The 27,317-nt window shown below is 43.2% G+C and overlaps 1 protein-coding gene across 4 annotated transcripts in view; it reads right to left on the reverse strand.

Annotated features, from left to right (window-relative positions):
- LOC306694597 (pre-B-cell leukemia transcription factor 1-like) overlaps positions 1-7,925 on the reverse strand; it is a gene marked incomplete at its 3' end in the record, with an annotated part of 55,902 nt that extends 47,977 nt beyond the window's left edge. For all 4 annotated transcript variants that reach the window (XM_079157510.1, XM_079157509.1, XM_079157508.1 and 1 more), the window contains exons 1-2: positions 7,639-7,925; positions 6,694-6,767 (exon numbers count right to left, since the gene is read on the reverse strand). In XM_079157510.1, coding sequence (XP_079013636.1) covers positions 6,694-6,767; positions 7,639-7,826 — 262 coding nt within the window. In that variant the 5' untranslated portion in view covers positions 7,827-7,925. The remainder of the gene's footprint in view (positions 1-6,693; positions 6,768-7,638) is intronic.
- Between the last annotated feature and the right edge of the window lie 19,392 nt (positions 7,926-27,317).

Consider the following 27,317-nt stretch of genomic DNA (forward strand, 5'->3'; position numbering starts at 1 on the left):
CACACACACACACACACACACACACACACACACACACACACACACACACACACACACACACACACACACACACACACACACATACTCGGAAGTGAGGAGTGAATGCATATCCTGTTTCTCGTAATGCAGCACGGATAAGATTACTGGCTGAAATGTTTCAAACACACGACCCAAAAAAAAAAAAACTTTGTGCACACACACACACACTCACACACACACACACACACACACACACACACACACACACACACACACACACACACACACACACACACACACACACTCACATACTTTAAAGTGACAGAGCAACTGCTTTGCCGTGTTAAATATCAGATGCAAATGAAAAGAGAAAATCTATCATGACTCTAATGTGGCCTGATAGGAGGGGGCGCACTCTCCTCTGAGGAGCCGAGCTGTGTGAGGAGGGTGATGTATGGAGGAGCTGGATGAGAGGTGAAAAGCGTAGCGAGACGGACGAAAGGGAGGGGTGGATTGCTGGGAGGGAAAGAGGGGGGTGGGGGTGGGGGGGGGGGGGGGGGGGGCACGCAGTCCTGCCAGACTCCTGAGAGCCCAGGGCAAAAGTGGAATAAATGTTGATTAGTGTTGATTTTGTCCAACGAGCACCCGGCAACTGACAGTGGGACTAAGCTGCAGCGAAAGGGAACCATTAATCTTGGTCTGGTTTAAGTAGTGTATATTAATTTGTGTCATTTCCACTACGTGGAGAGAGGCCTCTCTCTCTCTCTCTCTCTCTCTCTCTCCCCCTCCCTCCCTCTCAGCGTCTGAAAGCCGTGGCAGCCTTTCACGGCGAACGTACAGTGGACGCCTGAAGGTGGCGTTTGCAAGTAGCAGCTTCGGGGGGGGGGGGGGGGGGGGGTTAGAAAAGTGGAGGAAATGAGATTCCGAACACTACATTACGGAAAATGAACTCCTGGGGGGTGAAGGGGGGGGAGGGGGAGTCGTGGTGGGGGAGTTGGTATGGCAACCACATCCAAATGTGCCATTGCATGTTCAATTTAACGTGCGTAACGAATTTGCAGGCTTGATTAAATTCGTAACGTATTAAGAAGGCCTGTATTTTAAAAAACAACAACAACAACAACAAAAACAGCGGGCCAAACCCGCAGGGACTGAGATTTCAAAGAGAGCCTCTAACTAGCAGAATAGCAAAACAGTGACGTGAAAGCGGCGCGTTGGGCGCAGGCGTCCACGCTCATGCAGAAGACTTGAGGCGTCTACTTGGATCTCGCCTCCGTTCTGTTATCTTCGCAACTGGCAACGGCCGCTCCGCGCTAAAACCTTTCCTACAAACTGCATTCCAGTGGCCTTCCGCCAGGTGGGGGGGGATACAACAACAACAACAAAAACATTCACCAGTTCAGGAAATATATGAGTTCAAAAGTGTGAGAGGGGGCTATCAGGGTGCAGCAACTTCTCTTGGTGAGAAATCACACCGCTCTGCTCGTCTACGTGTGATGTCAGTGTTAATTAACAAATGGCGGCGCAGTAAGATTCCTATAATTAAGCTCCTTAATATGATTAACACGTATCAATTAGGCGACTGACAATTAGCATAATGTATAATGTAAGCACATTGTTCTATACTGTAATGGTATTAACGCTCCATTTACAACGCTGTCACTCACTGATGATCCTGTGATTAGGATTCTGCGTCGAATGCAGGCAAAAGTGCCCGACGCCGGTTGATCAATACACATTTTTCCCTGTTGTCTACAAACTCGGAGCAGAATTACACTTCAGGTCTTCCTCTCTCTCTCTCTCTCTCTCTCTCTCTCTCTCTCTCTCTCTCTCTCTCTCAGTGGATGATTAAGCAGAGAGATTGGGGAAACAGCTGTGGCGGCGATTTTGTCATTCCCCCCCCCCCCCCCCCCCCCCCCCCCCCTCTGAATACTGTTAGCCATCAGAGCACACATATACATGCCGACAAGCCAACAATCATGTTTACTATCTGCTGGTTTACACTCCCAATACAGATACTACTTAAGATGGATGTCTTGTTCTAAATGAATTGTCATCACATCGCAGAATAATAGACAGATTGATGGGTAATTGAAAAAAGCAGTGAGTTGCTGTCCTTTCAATGTTTTTTTTAATTTTTAGGAAAGTTGTTGATATTTTTTTTCAACTAGTTGATGAGTTGCTCGGTGTATAAAATGTGAACGTCAATCACAAACTTCCAGAGTCGTCAAACGTCTCATCTAGAGCTGCAGCGGTTGGTCAGTTCATTGATTAGTCGATAGGAAGACGCCAAATCGGCACTTCTTTTGAAAATTGACTAAACGTTTTACATCATTTTAAAAGCAAAACCTGCAAAAAAAAAAAGCAAAACTGTTGGTCGGAGAGACAAGACCAAGTTACCTTGGAAACTCGGATAATGTGCTGGTTTAAATTTCAAGGTTTTATAGATAAATCGATAAATCCAGACAATAATAGCCTGATTAAGTGTTAGCAAAAGTAATTTTTAGTTGCAGCCCTGGTTTTGCCCGACTAACAAAGTCCAAACCCTAAAGACGTTCAGTTTAAATGATACAAAGAAAAGAAAAGCTGCGAACAACCGGAACCAGAGAATGTTTGGCGTGTTCATTTAATCGTGACCTAATCGGTTAATTACTTATCAAAATCGTCGGAGATTCATTTTTGCATCAATAGACCGATCAATGAAAAGGACCAATCGTCTGAGCACGACACCACCAGACCGCACTACTTCTGAAATGCTACCTGATCCCCCCATGAAGGCTGCTCTGGAGTGTTTACACAGTGACGCGGTCGGCTGTAATACAAATAGGCAGATGCCAAGCACCTGAATGGACTGACAAGTCGATGTGGTGAGGGCTCCCATGCACCTTCCATAATCAGACCCCTGGCTCATTTCACCCTGTCAAACACGAACTCGGCCGCCCTCTGTAAAACACCCCGTTTTCACCCTTCACAAAATAACATTACATCACTCGGCTAGTCATTTTTATAAATGGAGGATCCCCGAGGCTGGAAACCTTACACTACACAAACACGGGGCCGCGAGAGAAGCCGGCCTTTTGTTGAGGTTGGGGAGGGAGAAGAAGAAAAAAAGTCCAAATGAAACAGCCAGTCAGAGCGGCGCAGTTACTGAGCAGCTCAGTCAAGGAGCGGTTTTGTTTGACACCGCTTGAGATTTATGATGTTGGTGAAGTGTTTACAGGGGTCAAGGCGGCTCATTTTCCAAATCAGTTTGTCGAGCATTTGCTTATCTAAAGAGGCCTTTTCATCAATCATAAAATAAAAAAAAAAGAACTGATGGTGAAGACCAAGAGAAAACAGTCCACCTTCAAAACATCTGTGATATCTGCGCAGACAGATGGACAGATTACAGATAGAGAGTGAAAACTTGGATTAAGTCGTGTCATATTTGATTTTGTGCGTCTCTTTGCTTAACTTGTGGAAGGATAAGGTTTCATGGGCCGATGGCAGCCGAGTCAAATTTATTTATTTGGAAAAGTCTCTGCGAGAACCTCCACATTTTGGACACATGAGCACAATAATTAATATGCTTTGTGTATTTAATGCTTCGTCTCTTCCTAGGAATGTACTACGCAATGCACACACACACACACACACACACACACACACACACACACACACACACACACTCATGCACTCGTGTCTGAAAAACAGTATTCCTTTGAAGTAAAAAAGACAACCTAAATATGCCTGGAATGAAACCGGGTAAAGACGAAGCCGATGTCTGTCCAAAAAGAAGAAGAAGAAGAAAAAATAGCAGTGGATTAACTGAAGTGTGTTTTCCTTGTCCCTTCCTCTCTGGTGCTGCTGCACCATTGTGCTTGTTTATGCTGCACAATATTTCTGTTGGCCGTCCCTCACTTGAGCCCGGTAAAAATACACAGAGCAGGTCAGAAGTTCAGGCCCTAGATCAACACTGGCATTGTGTCCTGCAGGTGCTGTCAGCCGCTCCGGGGACAGAAAATATACACACACACACACACACAAGCAAACAAACAGCGGCTCTGTGGCTACACACACACACACACGTCTGCGCTCGCGTGGTAGTCGGGACAAAGAAGTTCCAACTGCAGCTCCAAGGAGAGGCTGAAGCCGCTGGACTCGGCCGGTCTATACACACTCTGAAGCGGTGTTAGAGGTGGGACTGGGGAAGTGTTAAAGGAGGCGAGAAAGGTTTGTTTCCAATCAGTTTCATCACTAAGACGCGGGAATAATGACAATAACACAAAAACAAGCAGAGTTGCATCATGTATTCTTTCATTTTCAGCCTCCCGTCGAAAGAAAATCTAATTACTTGTTTCACTAGTGCCAACTTCAAAACTACAAATACCATGATGCCACTAACTTCCCAACATGGCAACGGGTCAAACAGCCTCCGACCGTCACAGCTGTTGTTTAATTGCTACAAATTCAGAAAACTTCAACTGAAGTGAAAAGCACAACTCAATAAGAAATGAAATAGGTCACAAACATTATTTTGAACCCTCGTCGGCGACTTTAATAAATGTTTAAATTCAATTAGCAAAGTAGACCAAACCACTAGGGGGAGCAACAAGCTGCGACCTCCTCTAAACGTTTTAGAAAAGTCGGTTCATATTGAACCAGCGAGATTTACTGACACACGAGCAAAACAGTGCTCCACAACACTCTGAGTTCAACCAGGAGAGTTAAATACTATTCATATTAATTAAAAGTGCCCTGAGATAACTTCTGCTATGATTCGGCGCTACATAAATAAATTAAAATGGAATTCATTATCAAGCCTATGTTCTATATTTGATGAGTGGACCTAAGCAAGAGTAAAGCACAACGTTCATATCCAGGCTTTTTCTCTCTCTCTCCCCCCAGTGTGTGAGTGAAATGATGTTTTTCGACAGACTCGGTGTGTGGAAATGGATCTTGTTTTATTTACACTAAAACTGACAGTGACGAAGGTTAAGTTGTGTTTGGAGCATGATGACTCTGAACTCGTGGTGATTTTTTAATACCATAGCACCGTAACAGCAAAGCAACCTCCAGCAGGATTAGCAGAAGGATTATTGAGAATACCAGTACATTTGAAGTGATATAAAAACAATCCTAAAATGATACCAGAATTAGAGAAAACTGTTTGAACCCGTGATTAACCGTGAAGCGCTCCACACTAAAACTTAGAACAAAGCCGACTGGATGAAAAGGAAGACGACACAAACAAGACGAGCACCAGATCTCCTGCGTGGAGCTCCCAGCGAGCTGCACCTCGTATTTATAGGTTGCCAGCTGAAAGGGAAAAGAATGGCTGTGCAGGCAGGAAGAGGTCCAAGCTACTTTGTACTCTCGGCAGAGCCGAACTTTGGATGAACTCACGAGAAGCGCCGGGGAGTAAAACACTATGCATAACTGTGTCACTCCCCCTCCAAAAGAAAACCTACCAAGACAACACAAAAAAAAAAAGAAAAAAGCAGAGGAGCGAGCCAGCAGGCTTCAAAAAGGCCCCCCTGCTCTCTCCCGAGGCAGAGGCCGACTCAAGATAAACTGCCGGGGCTTGCGGGTTAGGCAGCGAGGTGAGCTTCAATGGAAAACAAAAAAGAAACCTCAATGAAAACATCCATGAAAGCACCAGGCGAGGTGTGTGTGATCACACACAAGAAAAACCTCCACCGCCGCCGCCGCCCCGCAGAGGTCAAGTGTGAGCAAGTGCAACTCTTGGAGACAATGAGAAGAATCCCCTCCTCATCCTCCCAGCCATTCCACTTGATTTCATGCACTAATGAGTGTGAAACGCACACAGAACGCGCTGCCTTCCGAAGCAAAGCGGCACGCTGCGGCCACTCAATGTCTCTCAGCGGTGTAACTTTTGGAGGAGTCCTGTAGAGCGTCGGGGAAATAAATAAAAAAGACGAGAGGGCACGCTGTCAGTCTGAGGTGCACCGAATTCCATCTGTGGCAATTTTAGAAGATGTCACGCGGAGGGGTTGGGGGGGGGGGGGGTTGATTTTTTTGGAAACATGACTTACGCCTCTCCTATGTTGCGTTATTTCTCTCCTAGCAATTATTCTGCTGACACGCTCTCTCACAACTGCTTTAATAGAGAGAGGCACAATACAGGATGGAAAGAGACGTTTTCACCAGGCTTGACAGTTAACTCGCGAGGGGAGACATCAACGCGCTTGTGACAATTTTGCTCAATACTCTCTATTATTCCACAATAAAACATTGTTTAAAAACCAACCCCCCCCCCCCCCAAAAAAAACCCTCCTCATTCATATTTTGACACTATAATTGATAAGGACTGCTCGAGGTAATTGTCCACAGATCCTATTGTGAAAGAGTTAAAAACATGCAGACTTTATAGCTACAGGAGGAAACACATGTCTTACATGTCAGTGAAATTTATATGGCCAATTGTGTTGTGACTCGACTATCCAACATCAGGGGTTCTCCTTTTGTGAATCGGAGTCTGAATAGCACATTACACGTCCATGATAAAATAGCCCTCACAAGAGCTGGTGCCTCTCTGGTGTTTCTTTTTTTTTTTTTCTTCATGCGAGCCACATGCTCCATGAGTGAACAAATACTGTATTCTATTGAGGCGGTTGGGGAGACCTGGAGCGGTTCTGGTAGACAGTGTGTGGACAACAGCGGTGCCAGTGTTTAGCTTCCCCTGCTCGTGGTGCAGAATTAACGTGAACGTACCTGTTTTTTCTTTGATTTCACACAAGACATTGAAAAGAGCTGGCTTCATTCTGTGACAGTTGAGAGCGTGTTTCCTGAAACAGAAAAGTGGCTTCAGATTCAAACCACAGACACATATATTACATCTAACACCTATTATTGGACAACAAGGCTGCCTATACTATCATTTCTATTTTATTTTTTTTACCTTTTAGATAAATGCTACAATTACAGGCCCAAATAATACAGCTATTCTTCACACTTCAGATTAACAGCAACTTAAGATGTACACATGTGCAAAGTAACTGGTGCAGCATTTTATTTAGCTTCGTCTGTTGTCCTGTTATTATAAAATTATACAATTCATATTTATTTTTTTCTGACCAGCTTTGACAATAAAACAAAACATTTGAAATGCATAACTTTGGGTCTTCGCTTCATTTAAAGTGAATTACACAAAATGGATGAAATGTGTATCACAAGGTAAGAAAGTTACATTGCATCTGGTCGCCGCGCTGTAAACGAGCTGTGAGCCACTTTAAACTGCTGGTCGGTCATTACATTTCAAAAATAAATTATTAGCCGTAATATGTCGGGTCTCGTGAACGCACCTTGACTGTGTTTGAGAGGTAAAGCGCTTTAGAAAAAAAAAGAAATAAATACTCTCCGTGGGCGACCCGTTGGCATGTCACAGTAATGACACCACATTCATACACTTTAATGTTCTCCTTCGGCAGTGACTTATTGAAATGTGAAGCCAATTTTACAGGCATGCCATCGTTGTTTTATATCGGCTTTTGCACACGGCTGTGCAAAAAAATAAAAGCTCTCACATTTAAAGTCCCATCTTCACCGCCGTGTATTGTAAATTTAGCAATACACATTTTTATTTTAATTTTCCCTTTTCGTAGCGCGTGTCTAGTTTTTCCCGCCGCCGCCTCCAGTAGACAGGAGAAGATTTTTTACCTGGCTTGAGCTTCGTCCAGACTCTGATCCGTGATGGTCATGATTTGCTGTAAAATGTCTCCAATGTCCTGTTTTCTTCCGTCGCCGTCCGTCCCTCCGTTGCCCTCCTGCATATGCGGCGGCAGGCCGGGGTGCCCTGCCATGCCTACCCCCGTGTGAGAGTGCATCAACCTCGTCTGCTCGTCCATCTCTTCTTCTCCTTCTTCTTCTTCTGCTTCTCTATCTAATTCTCTGTGGCGCTCTCGCTGCTGAAATCCTGCAAAAATACATATAAGAAGAAGAAAAAAAAATCCCGGTGGTGTTTTTTAATATTTGCGCCGCGCACCCGGTCGTCTCCTCGCTGGGGCTTTTTTTTTCCTGGCGGGGGTATCGGAGAGAAAAGCGGAGACACGAGTCCTCCTCTGCTCTCTGGCTGTCTCTCTCTCAGCTGGTCGGAGCTCAATGTGAAATCTGATCTGAACTGCCGTTGCCTTCACTGGAGTACGGCGTGCGTAAAAGAAAAGAGAGAGAGCGAGAGCGCGAGAGAGCGCGCGCGCAAGAGAGAGCGAGAGAGAGAGACTGCTGATTTCTACTACTGACACGAACTAGGGCACGTTTTCTTGTAATGTGGCGCACTGATCCAAAACCAACCCCCTCCACTCTTCTTGCCAAATTACCCACACAAAAAAAGTGCCTGTGAGAAATAAGAAGTGTGGATTGATTTCATTCACTCACATCCCCCTCGTCATATACAGTACAGGCTGGGCAGGCAGCAGCGTAAGCAAAGAGCACGAGAGTCGGACTCCGCCCACGCGACATGATTGGGAATATAAGACCGTTTAGCCCCACCTTGAGGTGCCTCTCGCGCAACGTCGATCATTGGACTGTGGAGGTGGGATGCAAGGGGGAGAAGCGGGGAGGAGATGGGGCCGCTGCCTTCCACATGTGAGGGGAGACGGTTCGGAGTGGCAGCGGGGTGATGAATGGAGCCTGAACTCCAAATAAATAACAGCGGCTGACACATAAGGTCTGCTTTAAGTCTCCCTTCGTGACCTCAGCGGGAGCACCCAAGGGCTCCACGGGAGACGATTTTATTCCCAGGCTGTGCCAAGACACAAGGCCCACCAATCAAACCCACCGGCCAGCGCTTTTCATTTGTTATAATTAATAGAGAGGTAATGTGATTGGAGATTTATGGCTGGAAAAATCCATCCACGGATGAGACACCTTATGTTTGAGATATTCATATTTCTTTCTTCTTCTTTTTTTTGATGTGACATCACATTCTTACGGTCAAACACGCTTGTTTTCGTCGCAGCGGAGCCTCGACTTTGTTCCTTCGTTTTCAGGTATGTTGCAGGGCTCCGCTTGGCTGACTTTGGCAGGGTCCTCCTAATGTAAGGCGGTGACCCATGTTGCGCAGCCAAGCAGCAAGGCCCGAGTGTGTCTGGCCAGGCTGAAAAGTGCCCTTCAGGCCCAGTGCTGCCTCACTGCCGCTGCTCCCCTCCGCCACTGAGAGACATTCAGAGGGAAGAGAGGAGGAGGAGGAGGAGGAGGAGGGGCAACAAAAAGAAAACAAAAAAAAACAAAACTACAGTGTGGAATGAACAGTGCTGTGCAAATCATCAGCCTGTGTGTATACATGTGTGACTCACATAATGAGGAAGGTATGTGAACGTGTAATAGTGCCACAGTGTTTTAGTGTGAGCAGCTGAAAAACAGCGTTAAATGTGGCGATGACTGCGACCTGCGACCTCATTTTCCCTGCTATGAGTTCATTTTGACATAAAAAAATAAATAATTCACTCTGCAAACGACACCCATCTGAATCAATGCTTTGGTTAGTACGTTTTCAGTTTTCTTATTATAGGTGCCCAATTGTAAAGCCCTTTTTCTCCCCCATTTTCAAAACCGCGTTGTTTACATCTATGTTTACTTCGTAGTTGCACTGCTACATTTCTTGGCAAGTTACCGCCACCTGTGGATCAGCAACAGACTGTAAAAACGTTGGATCAGGCGGCAACATCCGAGACTGAAAGGTGCATTCTTTCTAATGGCCATTAGGGGGCGACTCCTCTGCTTGAAAAAAGAAGCCTATGAAAAAAATGACCCTACTTCTCACTTGATTTATAATCTCAGTAAACACTGTAGACATGAGTTTATGTTCTAAATTGCTAATTGTGAAGACTACTTTCCTGGGCAGTGCACACACCCAAACAGACACACACACTTACACAGAAATTATAGTTATTGTTTTCACTTACAACTAAGCCAAAGGAAACAAAAGATTCGTCATCAATACAGCATGATGTTCATCTCATAAATTATGGTCACATTTAAAGGAAAATGGAGGACAACTTTAACCCTTTTACAGTGTGTTTTCAGTGTCTCATTCAGCTTTTGGTTGTACTTCGGTTGTGTCTCGTTCTCGTATCACTTCTGACTGCAAAAAAATCCAAGATGGTGACAGCCAAAGTGCAGAACTCAAGGCTTCAAAACAGCAGTCCACAAACCAATCGGTAAGTCACAGCGACTATAGGTCCACATCTTGTATACAGTCTATATAAGTGGTTCTCAATCTGGGGGTCGGGACCCCTAACGGGATCACAAGTCAATTTCAGCGGGTTGCTAGATGGTTGTGGAGAAAGCAAATAAATATATATATTAAAAAAAAAAAACATATTTGAGACTGGGGAATGTTTTTTAAATTGCATTGCCTAAACCAGTGGTATAATTAGCCTCAGAATAGATTCTATTGAGTGTTTGTGAGAGTCAAAATAAACATGAGTTTCTAAAGGGGGATTTCCTGATTTTTCTTGGGGGGGTTGCAACTCAAAAAAGAGAACTACCTGGTCTACAGAGACAGAGTGCAATTAAAACCCGCCCAGTCCAGAGGGGAAAACTATTCAATGCTCTCCATTGACTTTGTGGTGCGTGAAGGTGCCCCCTTGTCTCGTTTGTCTGCTAGCATACAACAGAGTAAAGAACCCAAAACTACGTTTTTAGAAGCTGCCGAACCAAAAACCTGAGAATACAGGCAACAGGACATAGTCTAGGAAAACTGTAAGATCCTGACACTTAGCATGCACCATGTTACGTGTGCAGCAAGCATTTTGTCAAAATGTCAGCTTTAGGCTAACTATATTTTGACAGTACGATACTTGTTACTTTAAGTATGTATAATGTATAATAGAATTTGGATACATCAGAAATATGCAGTATTATGTTTGCAAGTGCGTAAACTAACCAGCAACATGCCAACACATAGCTAACATTAGCTTGCTTAGCAGCTAGATTGTCCATCCCGTCAACATTTTAGCTATCAACTGCACCCCTGATAGACATGGAGGGCTAAAATAACCATTTGTCATGCTGAGATGTAACGTTTTTAGCTAGCTTCAGGCATTTTGTTTGCGTTTCATCCCTCGGTTGTATATTGTGGCGCTTATTGACTTTCCCTCAGGTGGGCGTGGTTTTCACAGTAGCACTCTATAGGGACATAATGTATCTCATCACCTATGTGGTTCTGCTCATGCCTCACAACAAACAAAACATGGACCCACAAGTAAAAGCACGGCTCCATAGTGCTACACAAACTTAGTAAGAAGCTGGTTCAGAAAATAGGTTTTCAGAGTCTGTATATGCTAAAATGATGTTTCCTAATTTGACTTTGAAAGGTTTCTAAAGGTATCAGTTCTGAAACTTGAGGTCCTGATAAGTGACAGTCTATAAAGACTCCAGAATACAATAAAAACGCTAGTTCACCATCTTATAAGGCTGTTTCATAGTAAAAACATGCCCTGATTGATATTTATCTATTTAAAAATCATCGAGCTGCAGTTTGTTCTCCCGCACAATTCAAAATATACAACTGGGATGCACCCATCGGAATTCCTCTGTACAACTATTAGCATATTTGAGTTTGAGGCGTAGTGGCAGTGACATCTCAGACTGTCTTCCTAAGCCTCAGGTGGAGCTGTAGTGCAATCCTGGAGCTAGGTACTTTCCCTGTAGGAGCTCCTGTGAAGCGCCGGCTATGTAAATTGGGAGCAGAATATGTATGATGGATAATGGTAAGTGTGGTAAGTTTCCCTGCCATCTGCTCAGTTGTAGAATAATGAGAATACCTGAGGGGGTCTCTGTTACACCAACATCCATATGACTCCCCAACATCTGCTAAGTTACGTTAGCAGGGCATTTAGAAATCTAAATATATGCTGGTACTTTCAGGCTACATGGCAAGGCAAACAAATCACAGAGCCGGCAGTGATCTCCATCCATTCATTGCCAGGCTGATGTATGATCAGCCACTCACTAGTGATGAAACAGGAAGTGCTGCAAGAGGTCCTGTAAAATGCTTAATAGGCAGCGGAGACGTAAGCGATGTATTATGTAGCGTAGTGCTGAGTGCAGTAATTTCCCATGCCAGGGTACCGTCCACATTAGTAGGATTCTGTGATACAGTCACAGTTATTAAAAGTAACAAAGGCAGACTTGAACAGCAGTGGCAAATATAACGCCCAGGTGTAGGACAGAACAGCAGCTTTGGACTGTAGATCTAGAACACTGACACTGTGCAGTGGACAAAACCTTCCAGGAAACTGACTACAGAAAATCTACAAACATAATAATTCAACAGGATATTATTTATTGCCTCCGTTTTAGGATTTGATCCTGATGGATTTGGGCTAATCTGTGATTAGGCTGAAGAGTGAAGCCAATTGCGTAAGTGCCATAAACTTGCGTTATTTCTAATGGCCAGCTCTGGTGGCGAAAAGAAGTCTGATTGTATGGAAGTCTATGAGAAAATGACTCTACTTCTCTCTTGATTTATTACCTCATTAAACATTGTAAACGTGAGTTTATGGTCTCAATCGCTCGTTTCAAATTCTTCTTCAATACAACATGATGTTCATTATCAAAATGATGGTCCCATTGAGGGTAAAATAGACGATAAAGCAGGGTAAGTGCAGGGCGTGGCTCTGGGAGTTGTCTGAGTTTTCTTTAATCCATTAACAGTTTGTTTTTAGTTCATGAAAGTAAATTGTAACCTTTTTGGTCGCCTAGAAAATGATCTATTCAGCATTTGGTTGTACTTAGCTCCACCCGCTTTTGTCACTTCTGGCAAGATGGCAACGACGTCCATAAAACCAAAATGGCGAACTGCTGAAAGGCTGAACTTGAGGCTTCAAAACAGTAGTCCACAAACCAGTGGCTGCGTTTAAGGGACTGCGTCCACTTATTATACAGTCTATGATTGGGTACTAAACAAAGAAACATTTTCACACGTACGGGTAATTTAATGTTGCCAATTCACCTCACTTGCTTTTCTTCCATTATGTATTTCTTAATTTCTTTCTAACTTTATTTGTTTGATCAGTGTCACGTTTGGCCCTCCACACACGGATTGTGGTTTTACAGAACAACCAAACATTTCCTAACGTAAATTCCCTATTTGAGAGAGAGGCGACTGAGAGAGCCATCACAAAAAATGTGTTGTCATGTAACTGTGCACAGTGGCACAATACGCACAATACGGTGGCAACAATACGCTAACATCCTACTTGAGATTTCAGTACTGTAACACACCAATAGAAGCACCAAGTTCCCACATTTCTGTTATAATGTCTTTGAGAACAAACTCAGACACTCAACAGGGCTAGGAATCCTCCTCAGAGCGTTGGCCAGATATCCTTACAGGAAAAGCACAGAGGGCGACTGGAGGACGACGGGACAAGCAGCCAGTGGTGGGCTGGTTTCCATGGCACCTGAGAGAGAGAGACCTTTCTACTCCAGGCCCCGGGTCACACCATGTGATGAGCTTGGGCAGATAAATCCTCCCTTTCATCCTGCACGGCTTCTGGCCTGTGTGGAGGCAGCGCTAATGGAACGGATTCACACACATAACCCTCGCTTTGATTCTAATGCGTTTGGACTGAGTAACAAATGCACGGGAGCTCCATGTCCACTCTGTTTTCGAACATATACAACACAGGATATATGTGCAGCAGTGACAGCAGAAGCCTATGAAAAGGCAGGAGGGGACTTCTTTTGTATGTCAGGATATACAGTGGAACCTGGTGACTTGGACCTCGCCAAATAATCCCTTAAAAAACGGACAGCAAAAAGTTTGGGGGCTTTATATTGGACAGCTTAAAAAAAATGAAATGTACAGGATTTTAATTGCTCATTAAGTCATTACAGCGGAGTACAAAATAGTCTGGGTTTAGTGAAGTCTTTAGTGAAGTCTCTATTTCTTTCTGCGCGTGAGTGAGCGAGCATTACACGAAAGATCCATGGCGCAAGCTGGTTTGCGCAGAGCGAGCACCAGCGGAGTCCATTCGGGAGGAGGTCTGAATGGATCAATACATCACAGAACAAAGAGGAACTGTGCTTCAGCAGGGGCCCCAGAACAAGACAGGCCCATTGCTCAACCACTGTCACAGCAGTGTATCCCAGGCATCTCGCATGCATCTCAGAGAACGAGGATAAAGACAGATGTGAGGACGCGTGGATAAACTGAGGAAACTTGGGACACAACCAGCAGATAGACAGATAAAGCACCCCTGTGACAAGCAGAGCTACTATGGCTCTCATAGTTACTTTCTTATACTATGTGCTATGATTAGCTTTATTTACTGATGAGTAGTGTAAGGGATTACAACTTCAAATTCGGTGATTACATTACAGTTACTAGTCCTAGTAATGGTTGGGAAATATACCTGTGACGTTGCCAGGCAATCGGTGGCAACACTAAGAAATTGTCCAGCACTTAACCCCCTGTAAAACCACAACGTGTCATGTTTACACGTTATGCATTAAACAAATTAGATGTTAGTTCAGTTTTAGTGGTGCGGGTAATCAGATTTTGTAACCAGTCTTTGTGCTAAGCTAAGCTAACATACATGCGGTTGGTAGGGATCCCCTCATCTAACTCTCAGCACCAAAGTAAATAAGTTAATTTCCCCAAATGTCATTCTATTCCCACAATCTAGTTTTCTATTTCTACCCAGTACCGTTATTCAACGGAAAGTGACATGACCAACAATGTTATCGTAATGAGTAATTTATTACATCTTTAAAGTGGCCTCCCCAACACTGTGATCAAATCAAAAAATAAATAAATAATAAATATAATAATAAATAAGCAAAATCAGGGGATCAAGACTAGTTTATGTGAATTAGTTTTACTTCATTAAAGCTATAACGGTCCTCTACACGAGGGGAAGACGCTTCAAACGAATGATGTGAGACCATTTCTTAAGGCATTTATACATACCTGTGTGGTGGCAACACGATGGGGCTCGTTTTGAAAAATGTGTGGCGATGCCCTCACGAAGTAGTCGTGTGAAGAATGAAAACAGAGAAGCTTTGGAGAAAGTCCAAGCCAGACCTCCACACACCTGGCACGTCGCTGCAATTAGTGAGCGGGATTGTTTGATTGTCCGTTTTGTAAAGTTGAGGAACGGGCTTTCTCTGACGAGCGCTTCCTTTGAAGCATGCTAAGGCCTTGAACTGCCTCAAACGGCATAATTAGAAATACAGTGCATTGACTCAGGCATTTGCCCGACCAGTGCTTTTCCACCTGACCAATCATTAATGTGATAGATTCAGTGTCAACCCATCACATAAAGGTTACTGACGGTCTAGTTACCCTTCACACACCAGTGGCTGCATGCCCTCTCTCTCATTCACTTTTTTTCTTTTTTTTGAGCCACCTGTCATATTTCTTACAATATTGTTTACCCCTCATGTCAGTGCAGGGCTGACGTGTTTTCACCATACCTCATACTCTAACCAGTGAGCTATTATAGAAGGGAAAAGATCTCTTTACTGAACTTTGAAGAGACCCGTCCTCTATCTTTTAAATCCAACCTGTTTAATGTTTGTGCTGGTGGGCTGCTGGGGACTTAAACGAAGCTATAATCAAACCCCAAGATAAATTAAGAGGCAAGCGTTGACTCAGCGTTTTGTTGCCCCAGCGATCCATTGACCCTGAGGGCCGGCAGCGAGAAAATTGAGAAATGCTTGTTTTAATGCCTATCCAATATATACGGCATCTACCTCGAGATGGGGCTGTGCAATCAACCACTAATCCATTAGACAGAGATGTTTTTCAAAGATTGACGCGTTATTGTGCTGCTGTCTGCACTGGCTCACGTTCAAGGTTAACCTTTTAGAGACGCCTGATTGTTGCTAGAAGGTTAAACAACACATTAACATGCATTAAAATATTAAATTATGGCTCCATTTACTATATGAGAGAAAAACAACAACATAAAAAAGGCTTTTAAAATTATGAAGGCAATTGATAAAGTGGGTGGCTTGCACCGGCGTTTGCTCTGGGGGGGAAAACGGGGCCGTGGAAGTGAGATGGTTTTCAAATGGGCAGACCGGGTGCAGTTCTGGCAGAATGAGGGCTTCTTTTATTGCCGGGTTAATGAACTGATGGTGAGGTCAAGTATTGAAGCCAATTGCAATTAAGGTGACTTTTCCCATAAGAGCTGGCCAATGCGCGGGATCAAAACAAATTGGAAAGACCACCTCTTTCGTTGACATTTTACTTCAATTTTTTTTAGCAGCAGCGCACGCCGCAATGTTGCCTCTCAGGAATAGCTTCAGTCTGTGGTGGTTACATATGGGCTACATCTATCGTCCAGCAAGAGTAAACCCACTCTGCAGGGGGCCAGAGAAAAGCCCTTCTCTGATACCGTGTATTGACAGTGGGAGGACTCTGAATAAGTGATGTCTCCGGCCTGCTAGAGTGAAATACAACCTCTAGCTTGTTCCAGAGGATAAGCAATTAACTAAGCTGAGCGTTACAGTGGAGATACAGTGGCAGCACGCGCTGCTTCCCTATACCATGTCCATTTAATTAATTTAAGGATTGGAAAGGAACATTATTGGGGGAGCACTCCCATCTTCACCCTCGCCGTCCAATCTCGTGCTGTCTCCCATCAAATGCCTCCGACTGACAGCGTTTCCTTTCTAAGGGTGCCGCAGCACACCGGCTTTAATTTGACTGTGCAGTGCCAACAGTGGCCAGGGTTAGGGATGCACACATCTGAAGGTTCAGCAAGGAGAAAAAAAAATAAAGACGAGCTTAGAGGGGGGATGGAACAAGAGAGGGAGAGAACAGAGCGAGGGGGAGGAAGGACAGACAGAAAGAGGGAGAAGGAAGAGAGAGAAGAGAGCCTGTCACTTGGCATCACCATCACGGAGCAGGTGAAGAGAGATAAATGTCAAAGGACTCTCGGCGAAATAAAACAACAACTCGCCTGCACTCATCCAGGCAAACGCAAGTCAGCCACAGTTCGTGAGTCTCCTGGCCTCTGGTCTAAATAGACACACAGAGACGCAGAGGGGGGAAAAAGAAAGATAATCCATAAATCCAAATGCAAAGAAAAATTGAAAAAAGAGGGCAGTGGGTCTGACTAATATGGACGTGGTATTCAATAGCTAATTAATGCTTGAGTGCATACTGTGAGAGAATATAAAACTCTAACCCATATGTGAGGATTTTAATCTGCTGGCTCTGGTATTTTCTTTCAAAAGCCAGAGTTTGAATGTAAGAAATACTCATTTCTTTTGTGACGTGGGATATTATACCTGGAGACGAGACCTAAAAGTGCAGGAAAGGCTCCAAAAATGTGGTCTAGGTCCCATGTGTGTGGATAGTGTCACAGCTGCGGTGTGACAGGTCCTCCTGAAGGCCCTATTCTCACAAACACTCCGAGGCTGCTTTTATTAACACAACCCCCCCTCCCCCCCTCCCCCACCCCCTCCAAAAATAACAGAGAATGGAGCCAGGGCTCTGGAGCCAAGTAGCTGTTGCTGGAATTTTTCTGGCCTAATTTGCATTAATAAAGAGGCTGTTCCTTGTCGGAATGTGTTTTATCCAGCTCAAAAAATCCCTGGGCGATCCCTCTCCGTAGAGCACTGGGAGAATCCGACTGTCAGAGCCGACAAGACAAATGAATCCTGGTGTCAGCGCCGAGTGGCTCCGCGTTGACAGATTGAGAAGAACTGTCCCTCTGTCGACAGGCATGCTTCATTTTCAAATTAATAAATCTGAATAAAATATTTTACCCTTCATTATGAGTGCTGCCGCTGTGACAGCTTTGCTGAACAGGGCTGGGATGGGGATGCGGAGGGGGGTGGGGTGGGGTGGGGGGAGGTTGCTGCCAGTGAAAACAGCTTGCACCAAATCCACCTGGGCTTATGCTGTGTATTTATAATGTTTGCATGCGCGCGTGTGCCTGTGATGTGTAGGTGTGTGCGGGTTTTTATTTGTTGTTTGCGGTTTGTCTTCTTTTATGCACACGCACATTTTATGCCTCTTTTCCATTGATCCTCTTCTCGCACATTTTCCGCTCAGCGCGCTCCCTGAGCCCCTCATGTTCCACCAAAGACGATGGGACAAACAAAAATAACTGGCGCCGCTGCGGTACAGTAGTGATAGATTCCTCACATATTCTCCCCTCACACCTGTACAGCCATATGGAGACACGTCAACATGGCAAAAAATAACTCTTCAATGAGACTGTTGAGAACGATGTAAATGCTGAATGTAGCTTTTGGCTAATAGCAACAAAGGAAATGCGTCGCTTTACTCTTTCAGCAGTGTACCACAGGTGATCTGATTTTACTCTTAACAACTTACACTTAAAGCCCCTGGAAATGTTCTCTTGCAATTGTAAAAATGCATATTTAAGTGTCTCAGGAGGCATCCACAAAAATCATAAAATTAGAAAACCGAGTTTAACAAAAACAACTCATTTTGTGTCGGCGTAGCAGGTCCAACTCGATCTCACAGAAATGCGTGCAATGATCACAACCTCTCACCACTGCATTACGAGGAGGTGGAACATAATGTGTTGGAATTATGCGTCTCCACCAGGGCAACAACTTAATTAAGTTTGGGCAACTAAAGTACTTTATTTTTTGGAAAGAACATTGTTTGGGTAAAAAGACTGTTAAAACTTTACATTGCCTACGTAATTTCAAATAACTCAATGGTGAAATTTGGTTTCAAACAGGACAAGAACAATGGTCTCCTGGGTGAAAGTCCACCAATCCACCCTTACCTCCTTCCCATGTGGTCTTTGATTATAACATGTGTTTATCTTGAACACACTGACAAAGGATCCTAATTGACTTGATCGATTGGCATTGTTTTGTCACATAATGGCTGTTAAGAGGTCATGGTCATTTCACATATTTTTGTGAGATCAGGCTTTGATTGGCATCTCCCTCGCTTTGATTCAAATCCAATGAAATTTGCTCAAGATGAGTGTGCCACATGACGGTAACAGTAATGTTAGCCGCAATTCACCACGGCACAATGTTAGCAACAATCAAAAGTTAGATAACTTTAAAATATAGTTATAGTCTAATTATGGGGGAAATAAGTGTTGCATAAGCGTTTCAAAGGAGCTTTGTGGATGTGCACACAAGCATGGATCAAATATAGCCAATATTTCACTAGCTGGCTAACTGCAAAAGGTAGAGTCGAGTTGGGGACAACTGATGTCATTTCTGACAATTGGTTTGTGGAATTAATTAATTTTGCAATAAATTGTACAAGCATTACCTTACCCAATCAGGAACATTTACAAAATCTTAAAATGTAAATATTTTAATTATGGTTTAAAACTAATTTCTAATACTTTTTAGATGCTTACTATTATGAACGTAAGCCCCTAAATTACATAGCTGGAAGGCTATTGTAGATTTGCGTTTCCAGTGGATTCAAACCACAGCTGATCATGTACAGGAAATCAAATAAAGACAGATCAAAAAGTCAAGTCTTTAGCAGTGAATGAACAGACGAGTCTCCCAGCAAAACAATGTGGTGGGTTATAAGTGGATGTTGAGTGACAGATTGATGGGGTGAAATACATAATTGCTTGAGATAAAAAGGAGTAGAAAGAGGGGGATGTATAAATATAACGCACAGGGCTCATAATCCTACGATATTACCCCTTCAGGGCGAGAGAAGAAGGCATAAAGGAGCACGGTGGGTTGTATCCAGTCAGTCATTCTGAATGCTAAATTAATATGCAACAGGAAACACTAATATGCCCTTTGAGGAGGCCCGGCATATTGTGGAAGACTTAAAGCTTGTGAAGTTGCCTGAGGGCAAACTCCTATGAATAACATACAAATACAATATCATGCTCTGTAAATTGTGGAATTTGCTGTCTATTGCTTTTTGCTCTCTTCTGCTGCCTATTTTTGTAACATTTACTACAAATTCCTTTAAGTGATTGTGTGACATAAGTAGTCAATATTTGATGGTGTGAAATATCAAATGCTCATAATTTAACCAAAAACACTGACAACAAGAAGTAAAATAATTCAAATTCTTCCATCTGATGAACATCAGAAGATTGCTAAGCTTTATAGTGAAGCAAATGATGTACACCACATAAAACCAGAGCAATATAATACACTGCACATAAGGACAATAGAGAACTGTTTAATGTCGGTGTGTTTCTTGGAAACCTAAATACAGAAGCTACTCAGAAAAGGTAACCCCTTTCCTTTAATCAGCATAAAAAAAAAACGGGCCATCCATCCAATTAATTTACACCAGCCGACATGTGTATAATAATGACAGGCAGCACAAAGGACTCCATGTTCCTCCTTATGTAGGCCTTCAATATTTAAAGGAGAGTACGTGTTTTTGGCAAGGCTACGGCGATGCGTGTCAGTTAAACTTCTTAGACGTCAGCCTTCCCTGTGAACATCACATCATCAAAGATGACATTTCATCAACTAACTCAATAAATAATAGAACACAGTGCCTGCCATTTGAACCTTGGGTGACAGCATCTGAGGAAATTGTCACCCGGTAATTTGTTTTCTTATGTCTTCTGTCATCTTTTATTAGAGTTATCACCTGTATTTGTAATGTCCCAAGTACAGTCTGTGTTACTGTAAAACTGGGCGTATATACATTTAATCCAGCTACTTTTGCCATTTAAATTGTATCTGTACACTCGGAAGGAAGCAGCCCTTCTTAAGAAATGTTCAATATAGTAAAAACTAAGATAATATATCAAAGACATCCACAGAGACTGACTTGATTTGACATCCTTGCTTTTGACCATAGATAGATAGAAATCAAGTAAACAGAGCGGACAGGGAGTGACAGCACTGTATATGTGATCTCTTTCCAGTGGATGGGGAACGTTAGGGAGGGGAGCCGGAGAAATGTGCCGGCCCTAATGTCTTATGGCAACTCATGCCCAGCTGATAAGACAATATTTCATGTCGGGTCAGGACCAATAAGGAGCCTTTTCAACACCACAGAGATGAAAAGGGCCCTGACTGCCATGATCAAAATGCCAGCTACACGTGGACACTCAGGCACACACACACACACACACACACACACACACACTACTGTCCTGAGAATGTAAAAACGCACACACACGCTGACTAAGAGGATGTAATCAAGTCAGTGTGTGTATCGTGATGCTATAAATTGACTGACAAGACTACCTGTCCGTTGGCACTCTGCCTCGGATACATTTAATAATGCTGTTTTATTGTTTGAGCATGAAACAGCATTATTATTTAAGCCCACTGTTGATTTAGATTTAATTGGTCCATTATTCATTCTCCTTTAGCTCTGTTTTGGTCTCCACCTCCTGAGAGAAATATCTGGCTTTTTATGTGCTACTTAATTCTCCTCTGTACAAATTTTGTGTTTGGAAAACCAAAAGAATGAGCTGGATGACGCTTAAAAGCCGATGCTGAGGGGAACTGCAGTCTGGTGATTCTCTGTGGCTTTGTCACAATCGGCAACATCCAGGTCTGAAAAGTGAAATCGATGCAGAAGTGCCTTATACTTGTATTATTTGTAATAGCCAGCTTCAGGGCATGGCTACCTTGTGATTGACAGGTCGCTACCACAGCGTTGTCCGGTCTGGGAGTTGAAAATGTAACCCTTTCACAGTGTGTTTTCAGTTCATGAAAGTTAATTGTAGCATTTAGGTCGCACGAAAATGTCTTATTCAGTGTTAGTTTGAACTTAGCTCCACCCTCTCGCTGTGGTTGCAAAAAATGAAGATGACGAGAGCCAAAATTAATTTGAGGCTTCAAAATGGAAGTGCACCAACCAATGGGTGATGTCACGGTGACGATGTCTCCTTATTATTTAGTCTATGGTTCGTCACTATAACTGAGCCCTTTCACATTAAAAACCAATCAGTGCAGCTTTAAAATCACTTCATTAAACATGAATGGGTACCTTTTTATATTCACAACTACAAAATGTAAAAATCATATACAGGTACATATATAGATATGACGGTGATGCAACAGCAATGTGTTGCATATAAAATAAGACGGAGAATCATTGGACACCAGTGCTGTATGTAGCTATACAGTCCATTGGAATCGCTATGAATCGATATGCTGAAAAGTTACAGTATTCTATGTTTGATACTTAGTTTGGCCCATTTCAACACAAAGTATATCAAACACACTATTTCAATTTTAAGCTCCCTCCATGCTCCCATAAATAGATCTCAAATTCACATTAACCTCATTTATTACCGATGTCATGAGAACATTAAGGACTAAAAATGCGTTCACAACAAAAAGGTAGATAACCCTTAGAATATTAGATTATTGCTAAATCTTATTTGCAATGTGCCTCGGAGCCTGCTTTGATGAATACAGCAGCCAAGTATGTACTATACATGGCTGCTATATTCATTAGGGATGATAACATATACATAATAATGATTGTGGTCAACATTCTTGGCCCTGTGCTGTTTCTGTGTGCTGATAATTGGATTTCAGGCCGAGGAAGGGTTAATCCTATGAAGAGATATAGGTACCTCAGCTGTGACCTCTTGCTCTCCTAGGTATCTCCCCTGTGCAGGATTCTTATTCAACTTCAAACTGACAGTGTTTTTAATCTTTTCTTTGCTTCTCTCCTGGAGATTGGGGAAACAAAAATCAATACACTGTGGCAGGCGATCTAGAAGCCTGTGAATTACAAGGCCTGGGTCCGGCCACGCCGCCTGCTCGGCAGCCTTGAGCAGGGGACCATGGGAGTATCATCAGAGACCAAGGGCAGGTCACAGGTTCAGGTCAGGAGCACAGCACGGGCGGAAAAGCAAGGTATTTACTGTCTGTGCACGAAAATGAGAAATAAGATCCACGTGTCAATAGGGGAGCCTCAAATCTTCTCCCCTCATTTTTTTACCCTCCTTACCACACTTGTGGCCTCCGTACAGCTCTCCCACCACACTTCTCTCCCGACTCCCTTTGGATGATATACTGGGCCTGAGCCTGTGATAATGCCCACACTACAAATCTGAGCGCAGAACATATCGACACCTGGGTCTGTCATTATCCGTTAATCACGCTGCTGACGTACGTTTCAATCCAGGCTTCTTGGCAGCCCACCAAGCTACATAAATGACATCAGATAAATCCACGGGGCCCCACAGAGCACGTACTTTCTTCTTAAATCCAGACACTAACCAAACTCGGACGCTAAAACGCATCTTCATGCTTATCAGGGCGGATGCACAAAGCCCACAAATTCTGACACTGACCATGAACCTAACGTGTGAAATGTGAGTACATTTAATGTAACCGTCCCCGAAAGAGAAATTTAGATCTGTTTCACAGCTGTTAAAAGGTCGACTCAATCTGCGAGACTTACGTTACCGGAGTGAGCTACAAAATACGGTTAGTATGAATGTTAATGCTCACATTAGCAGAGTCAACGTTGACTAATAACTGAAATGGTTATTTTGATGTAGGGTTGTATCAGGTAGCTTTCCATAGTCAGTGTATTTATAATCGCTATGAACAGATTCTGCATTCGTAAGCAGAATTTGTCGGCAACATAGGGTGATAAAAAAAAAGAGAACAAACACCCATTGTTCTGAAGGCCCATTGTGCAGATAATACACACTTTCTCTGCAACAAACAGAAGCACATGGTTAATAATTAAGCAATATGATATCATTGGACACTCCCGATTGCGATATATTTTTATATTATATATTTTTAATACCTTTTTCAGACTATCGAGAATTCGGAATAACGGGCCGTCAGAATAGCGGTCAGGCCCCGGTCCAGTGCGGCCTTGCTTTTATCTTTGTGTTACAGCAGTTACAACCGTGTATTCTCATCATGAATTCTACACACGATGAGGAGAAGTAACATGGTAGTATATTAGAAAACAAGTTGCCAGTTTATCAGGTACGCCTAGCTAAACCCAGTGTATAACACTGGGTGTATCTACAGCCCTGCAATACATCCCATGTCTATGAAGTTGATAATGTGCAGTTCAGTTCCATTTAGTCCTTCCAGAACAAAAGCCTCACCCCTTATTTGGGGCCTGAGGAGATGTAATCAGGTTTAAAGGGTTGTCACAATATGACCCCTCTGCCAACTGGGTGGCCTTTTTTTCTTTGCTTTTTACCCAGAATGCATCTGACTGGCAGGATAAAGGAAGACCCTCAGCATCCAATTTTCTATGATTTCTTACAAGATGTGAATTATTATTGATTTATTTCCAATTACACCAACAAACAGTGCTTGTGGCTCCATGGCGGTAACAGTTTGTGGTGTTTTACTGAGAGGCGTTGCTGTGACAGTGATTGGATATTTTGGACCCAGTTATTAGAGATATCCAGAAATTGGTGACTTTTTGACTCCCTGACTCACCCTGCGTGCCTCTGCGTCTCAGTGATTCATATTCCCCGATGTCATCTTGTGTTCGGGGCCTTAGTCCAATAAGAACATATTGCTCTGTAAACATCCACATCGCACCAAACATGGAGCAGTTTGAGATTTCATATTTTTTTTCTCAGCAAAGAGTAATGCCTGATTAATTTCTGCTTGAGAGCCCAGCCTTAAGCACTTTGATCAATATGTGTGCAACTACCTGCCAATGCTGGACTGACTGAGCAATTAGCCAATGTGCTTGGCGGGCCTGACGGGGGTAATGAAGTCACACAGGCTAAGAGCTGCCAGAAAGAAAATCAGTCCGTTATTCCAATCCAGATGAAGACGGTTTCCCTTCAAAGCCATGTGTGTAGATGGATAAATTGAGAGAACGCTATAAGATGCTCAGATACATCACAACAACACAAATCATCTGTGTCCCCACATACGCTGACAGAAGTAGAGAGCCCGTTCATTTGCACGAATATTAATTCCATCCAAGATTGAGGAAGAGCGCTATAAATATCTGTGACCGCCTGATTGCTCTGGGATGATCAAACGGAGACAAACAATGCACGTTCCAAACAGTTTGTTCTGAGAGAATTATGACAGAAATAACTGACAGCTCTTGATGAACAGGAACATCCAAAGATCAGACAAGTTTTTATTGCATCAGAAATTAATTCTAAAAATGATACATCACTCAATAGCATATTAAAAGCATTCAGCTTCCGCTTGAAGAATTTTTGATTTCCCTGACAACGAAGTCTAATTAGACCAAACACGTCTCTGTTTGTCTGACTGAAATAACTCAATTACAGAAACTCCAAACATCTGGCTGCACACTCGCAGAATTGATTAGAGCACATTTTTTCCTGGAATGATTAAATAAGACAGTAATCACTTTAAAAGCCAGTTCCATCTCCATTAGAAGTATGTGGAAGTCAAAAGACGTGGAACCTCGACTAATCCAATCACTGCTGAACCCACATTCCTCATGATCTGCCGTTAGGTGTGAGGGTGACCAATAATCAAATGTGCACAAATAGGTTTGGAATCGGAGTCACGGCATATCTTAACTGGTTCTTTTTTTAACTTTTCATAAGCAACGCCATGACTTCCTATTGCTTTTATTTTTAGGCCATTTTGTTCGTGACAGATTGCACAGAGCCGGTCTCTAATTGTATGATTATGTGCACATTACTGTTGGCTACAAGCTTCACTGATGAACGCCATGATTGTTGTGAACATTTCTGAACACCAGAGCTATTCTGGCAGGCTTTTTTCAAAAGGCTTTGGCCCATGGGCTTGTTACATCTTCTCCTTCCTGTGTAGCCTCTGCCCATCAGCCTATTACCCCTGACAGGACGGAACAGGGGAGGACAGAGCAGAATCCGCTGTAGCCTTTAATTTCAGGAGAAAGAAGAAAAGGAAGGAAGAAAAGAAAAGAAGAAAAAAAAAAACAATTGAAACTTTCTCTCAATGATTTGCTACTTGATTTGACGCTGGACTTTCCCATTGTCACAAAATCGATAGAGGCAAGACAGGCAGGGCCTAACTGGAGAGGGCTTTTGGCTTTTCATGCCGAGCAAAAGCGAGCGAGAGCGTCAGGGTTAAGTGATGTGTTTCTGACGCTGAGTGGGTCTGGGACACCCCATTCGCTCAGCCGCCCTCTGGAACTCGCGGGCCTAATGGCAGGGCAAATCACAGGGGGGGAAGGGGACTGACTTGCTGTGATGTGTGTGTGTGTAAGTGTGCATGAATGTGTGTGTGCTTATCTATTATCAATGTGTGGCTGTTTGTTTGTGTGTGTGTGTGTGTGTGTGTGTGTGTGTGTGTGTGTGTGTGTGTGTGTGTGTGTGTGTGTGTGTGTGTAGAGGAGAGAGTCTCTAGGGCATTGGATTGTTCATAAAACCAAGCAAGGGCTGCAACATAATGACTTCACTCACCTCCCGAAATCAAAATTAAAAAGTGGGACATCACAATGGACACGGCTATTATCATTGTAATGGGGTAGCCACAATCTGCCAGCTGCTGTGCGTGCGAGTGCATGTTGTGTGTGCGTCTGTGTGTGTGTTAGGCCAGGGTCATCTTTGTCTCTTCCCTGGTGTCACTTTTTATCTAATGAATAAATACAAATACTAGACAAATATCACTGCTGTCAGGCCAGAATCTCCAATATGTCAACTTGACAGGAGTAATAATCCTTAAGATTTTCATTACATCAGATCCAATTTCGGATGCTATTCATGTCTGGCATTTTTTCAGCAATAGCCATTTAATATGTTTGTAGTTACCTCTGCGACTATACCGCCAAAAAAAGAGAAAAGAAAACGGCAACAGGCCGTCTGTATGGAGTGGCTGAACGGGTCGACGAGTGACGGCTTTGACATGAAAGGCCGCTGCTCTATCACATTTGTGACCGTGAGTCTATGTTTGTGTCTTTTGGCTGTGACCAAAAGCCACACCAGGAACCCTAACCATATATTGTTGTGCCTTTACCTAACTCAGTGGGTCTCAAACCTTTTCTGTCACGCCCCACTTTGGAGGAAGAAAAATGTTCATGCCCCACCGCCCCAACAAAATTGTAACAAAATGGTCCATGTTGAATTTGTATTGAAATAACGACATTTTGTGACTCCTCCATCTGTGCATTTTCAAATACTAGAATAAAGAAAATTGCTCCAACCAGATTGCTCCATCAGACGAAAACAAATAAAATGTGCAATCACTTTGTTAGACAATGCAAATAAACAATGCAAATAAAGTTCTATCTTCGCAAAAATTAACTAATATTTGGCAAAAAATTGCTTATTGTGGCTGCAATGAACCTGTTTTGCACTGAATATCTTTTCAAGATAATAACAGTAAAGTGCAACCTGTGAAAAACAAAACAAGTTCAAATATTTGGCAATAAAGAGTTTAACTGAGTTTTAAACATATCTTTTCAAAACAACAATAACGTGCAACCTGTGCAAAACAAAACAAAATGAGTG

The sequence above is a fragment of the Pholis gunnellus genome (assembly GCF_910591455.1).
Source record: "Pholis gunnellus genome assembly, chromosome: 4".
NCBI lineage: Eukaryota > Metazoa > Chordata > Actinopteri > Perciformes > Pholidae > Pholis > Pholis gunnellus.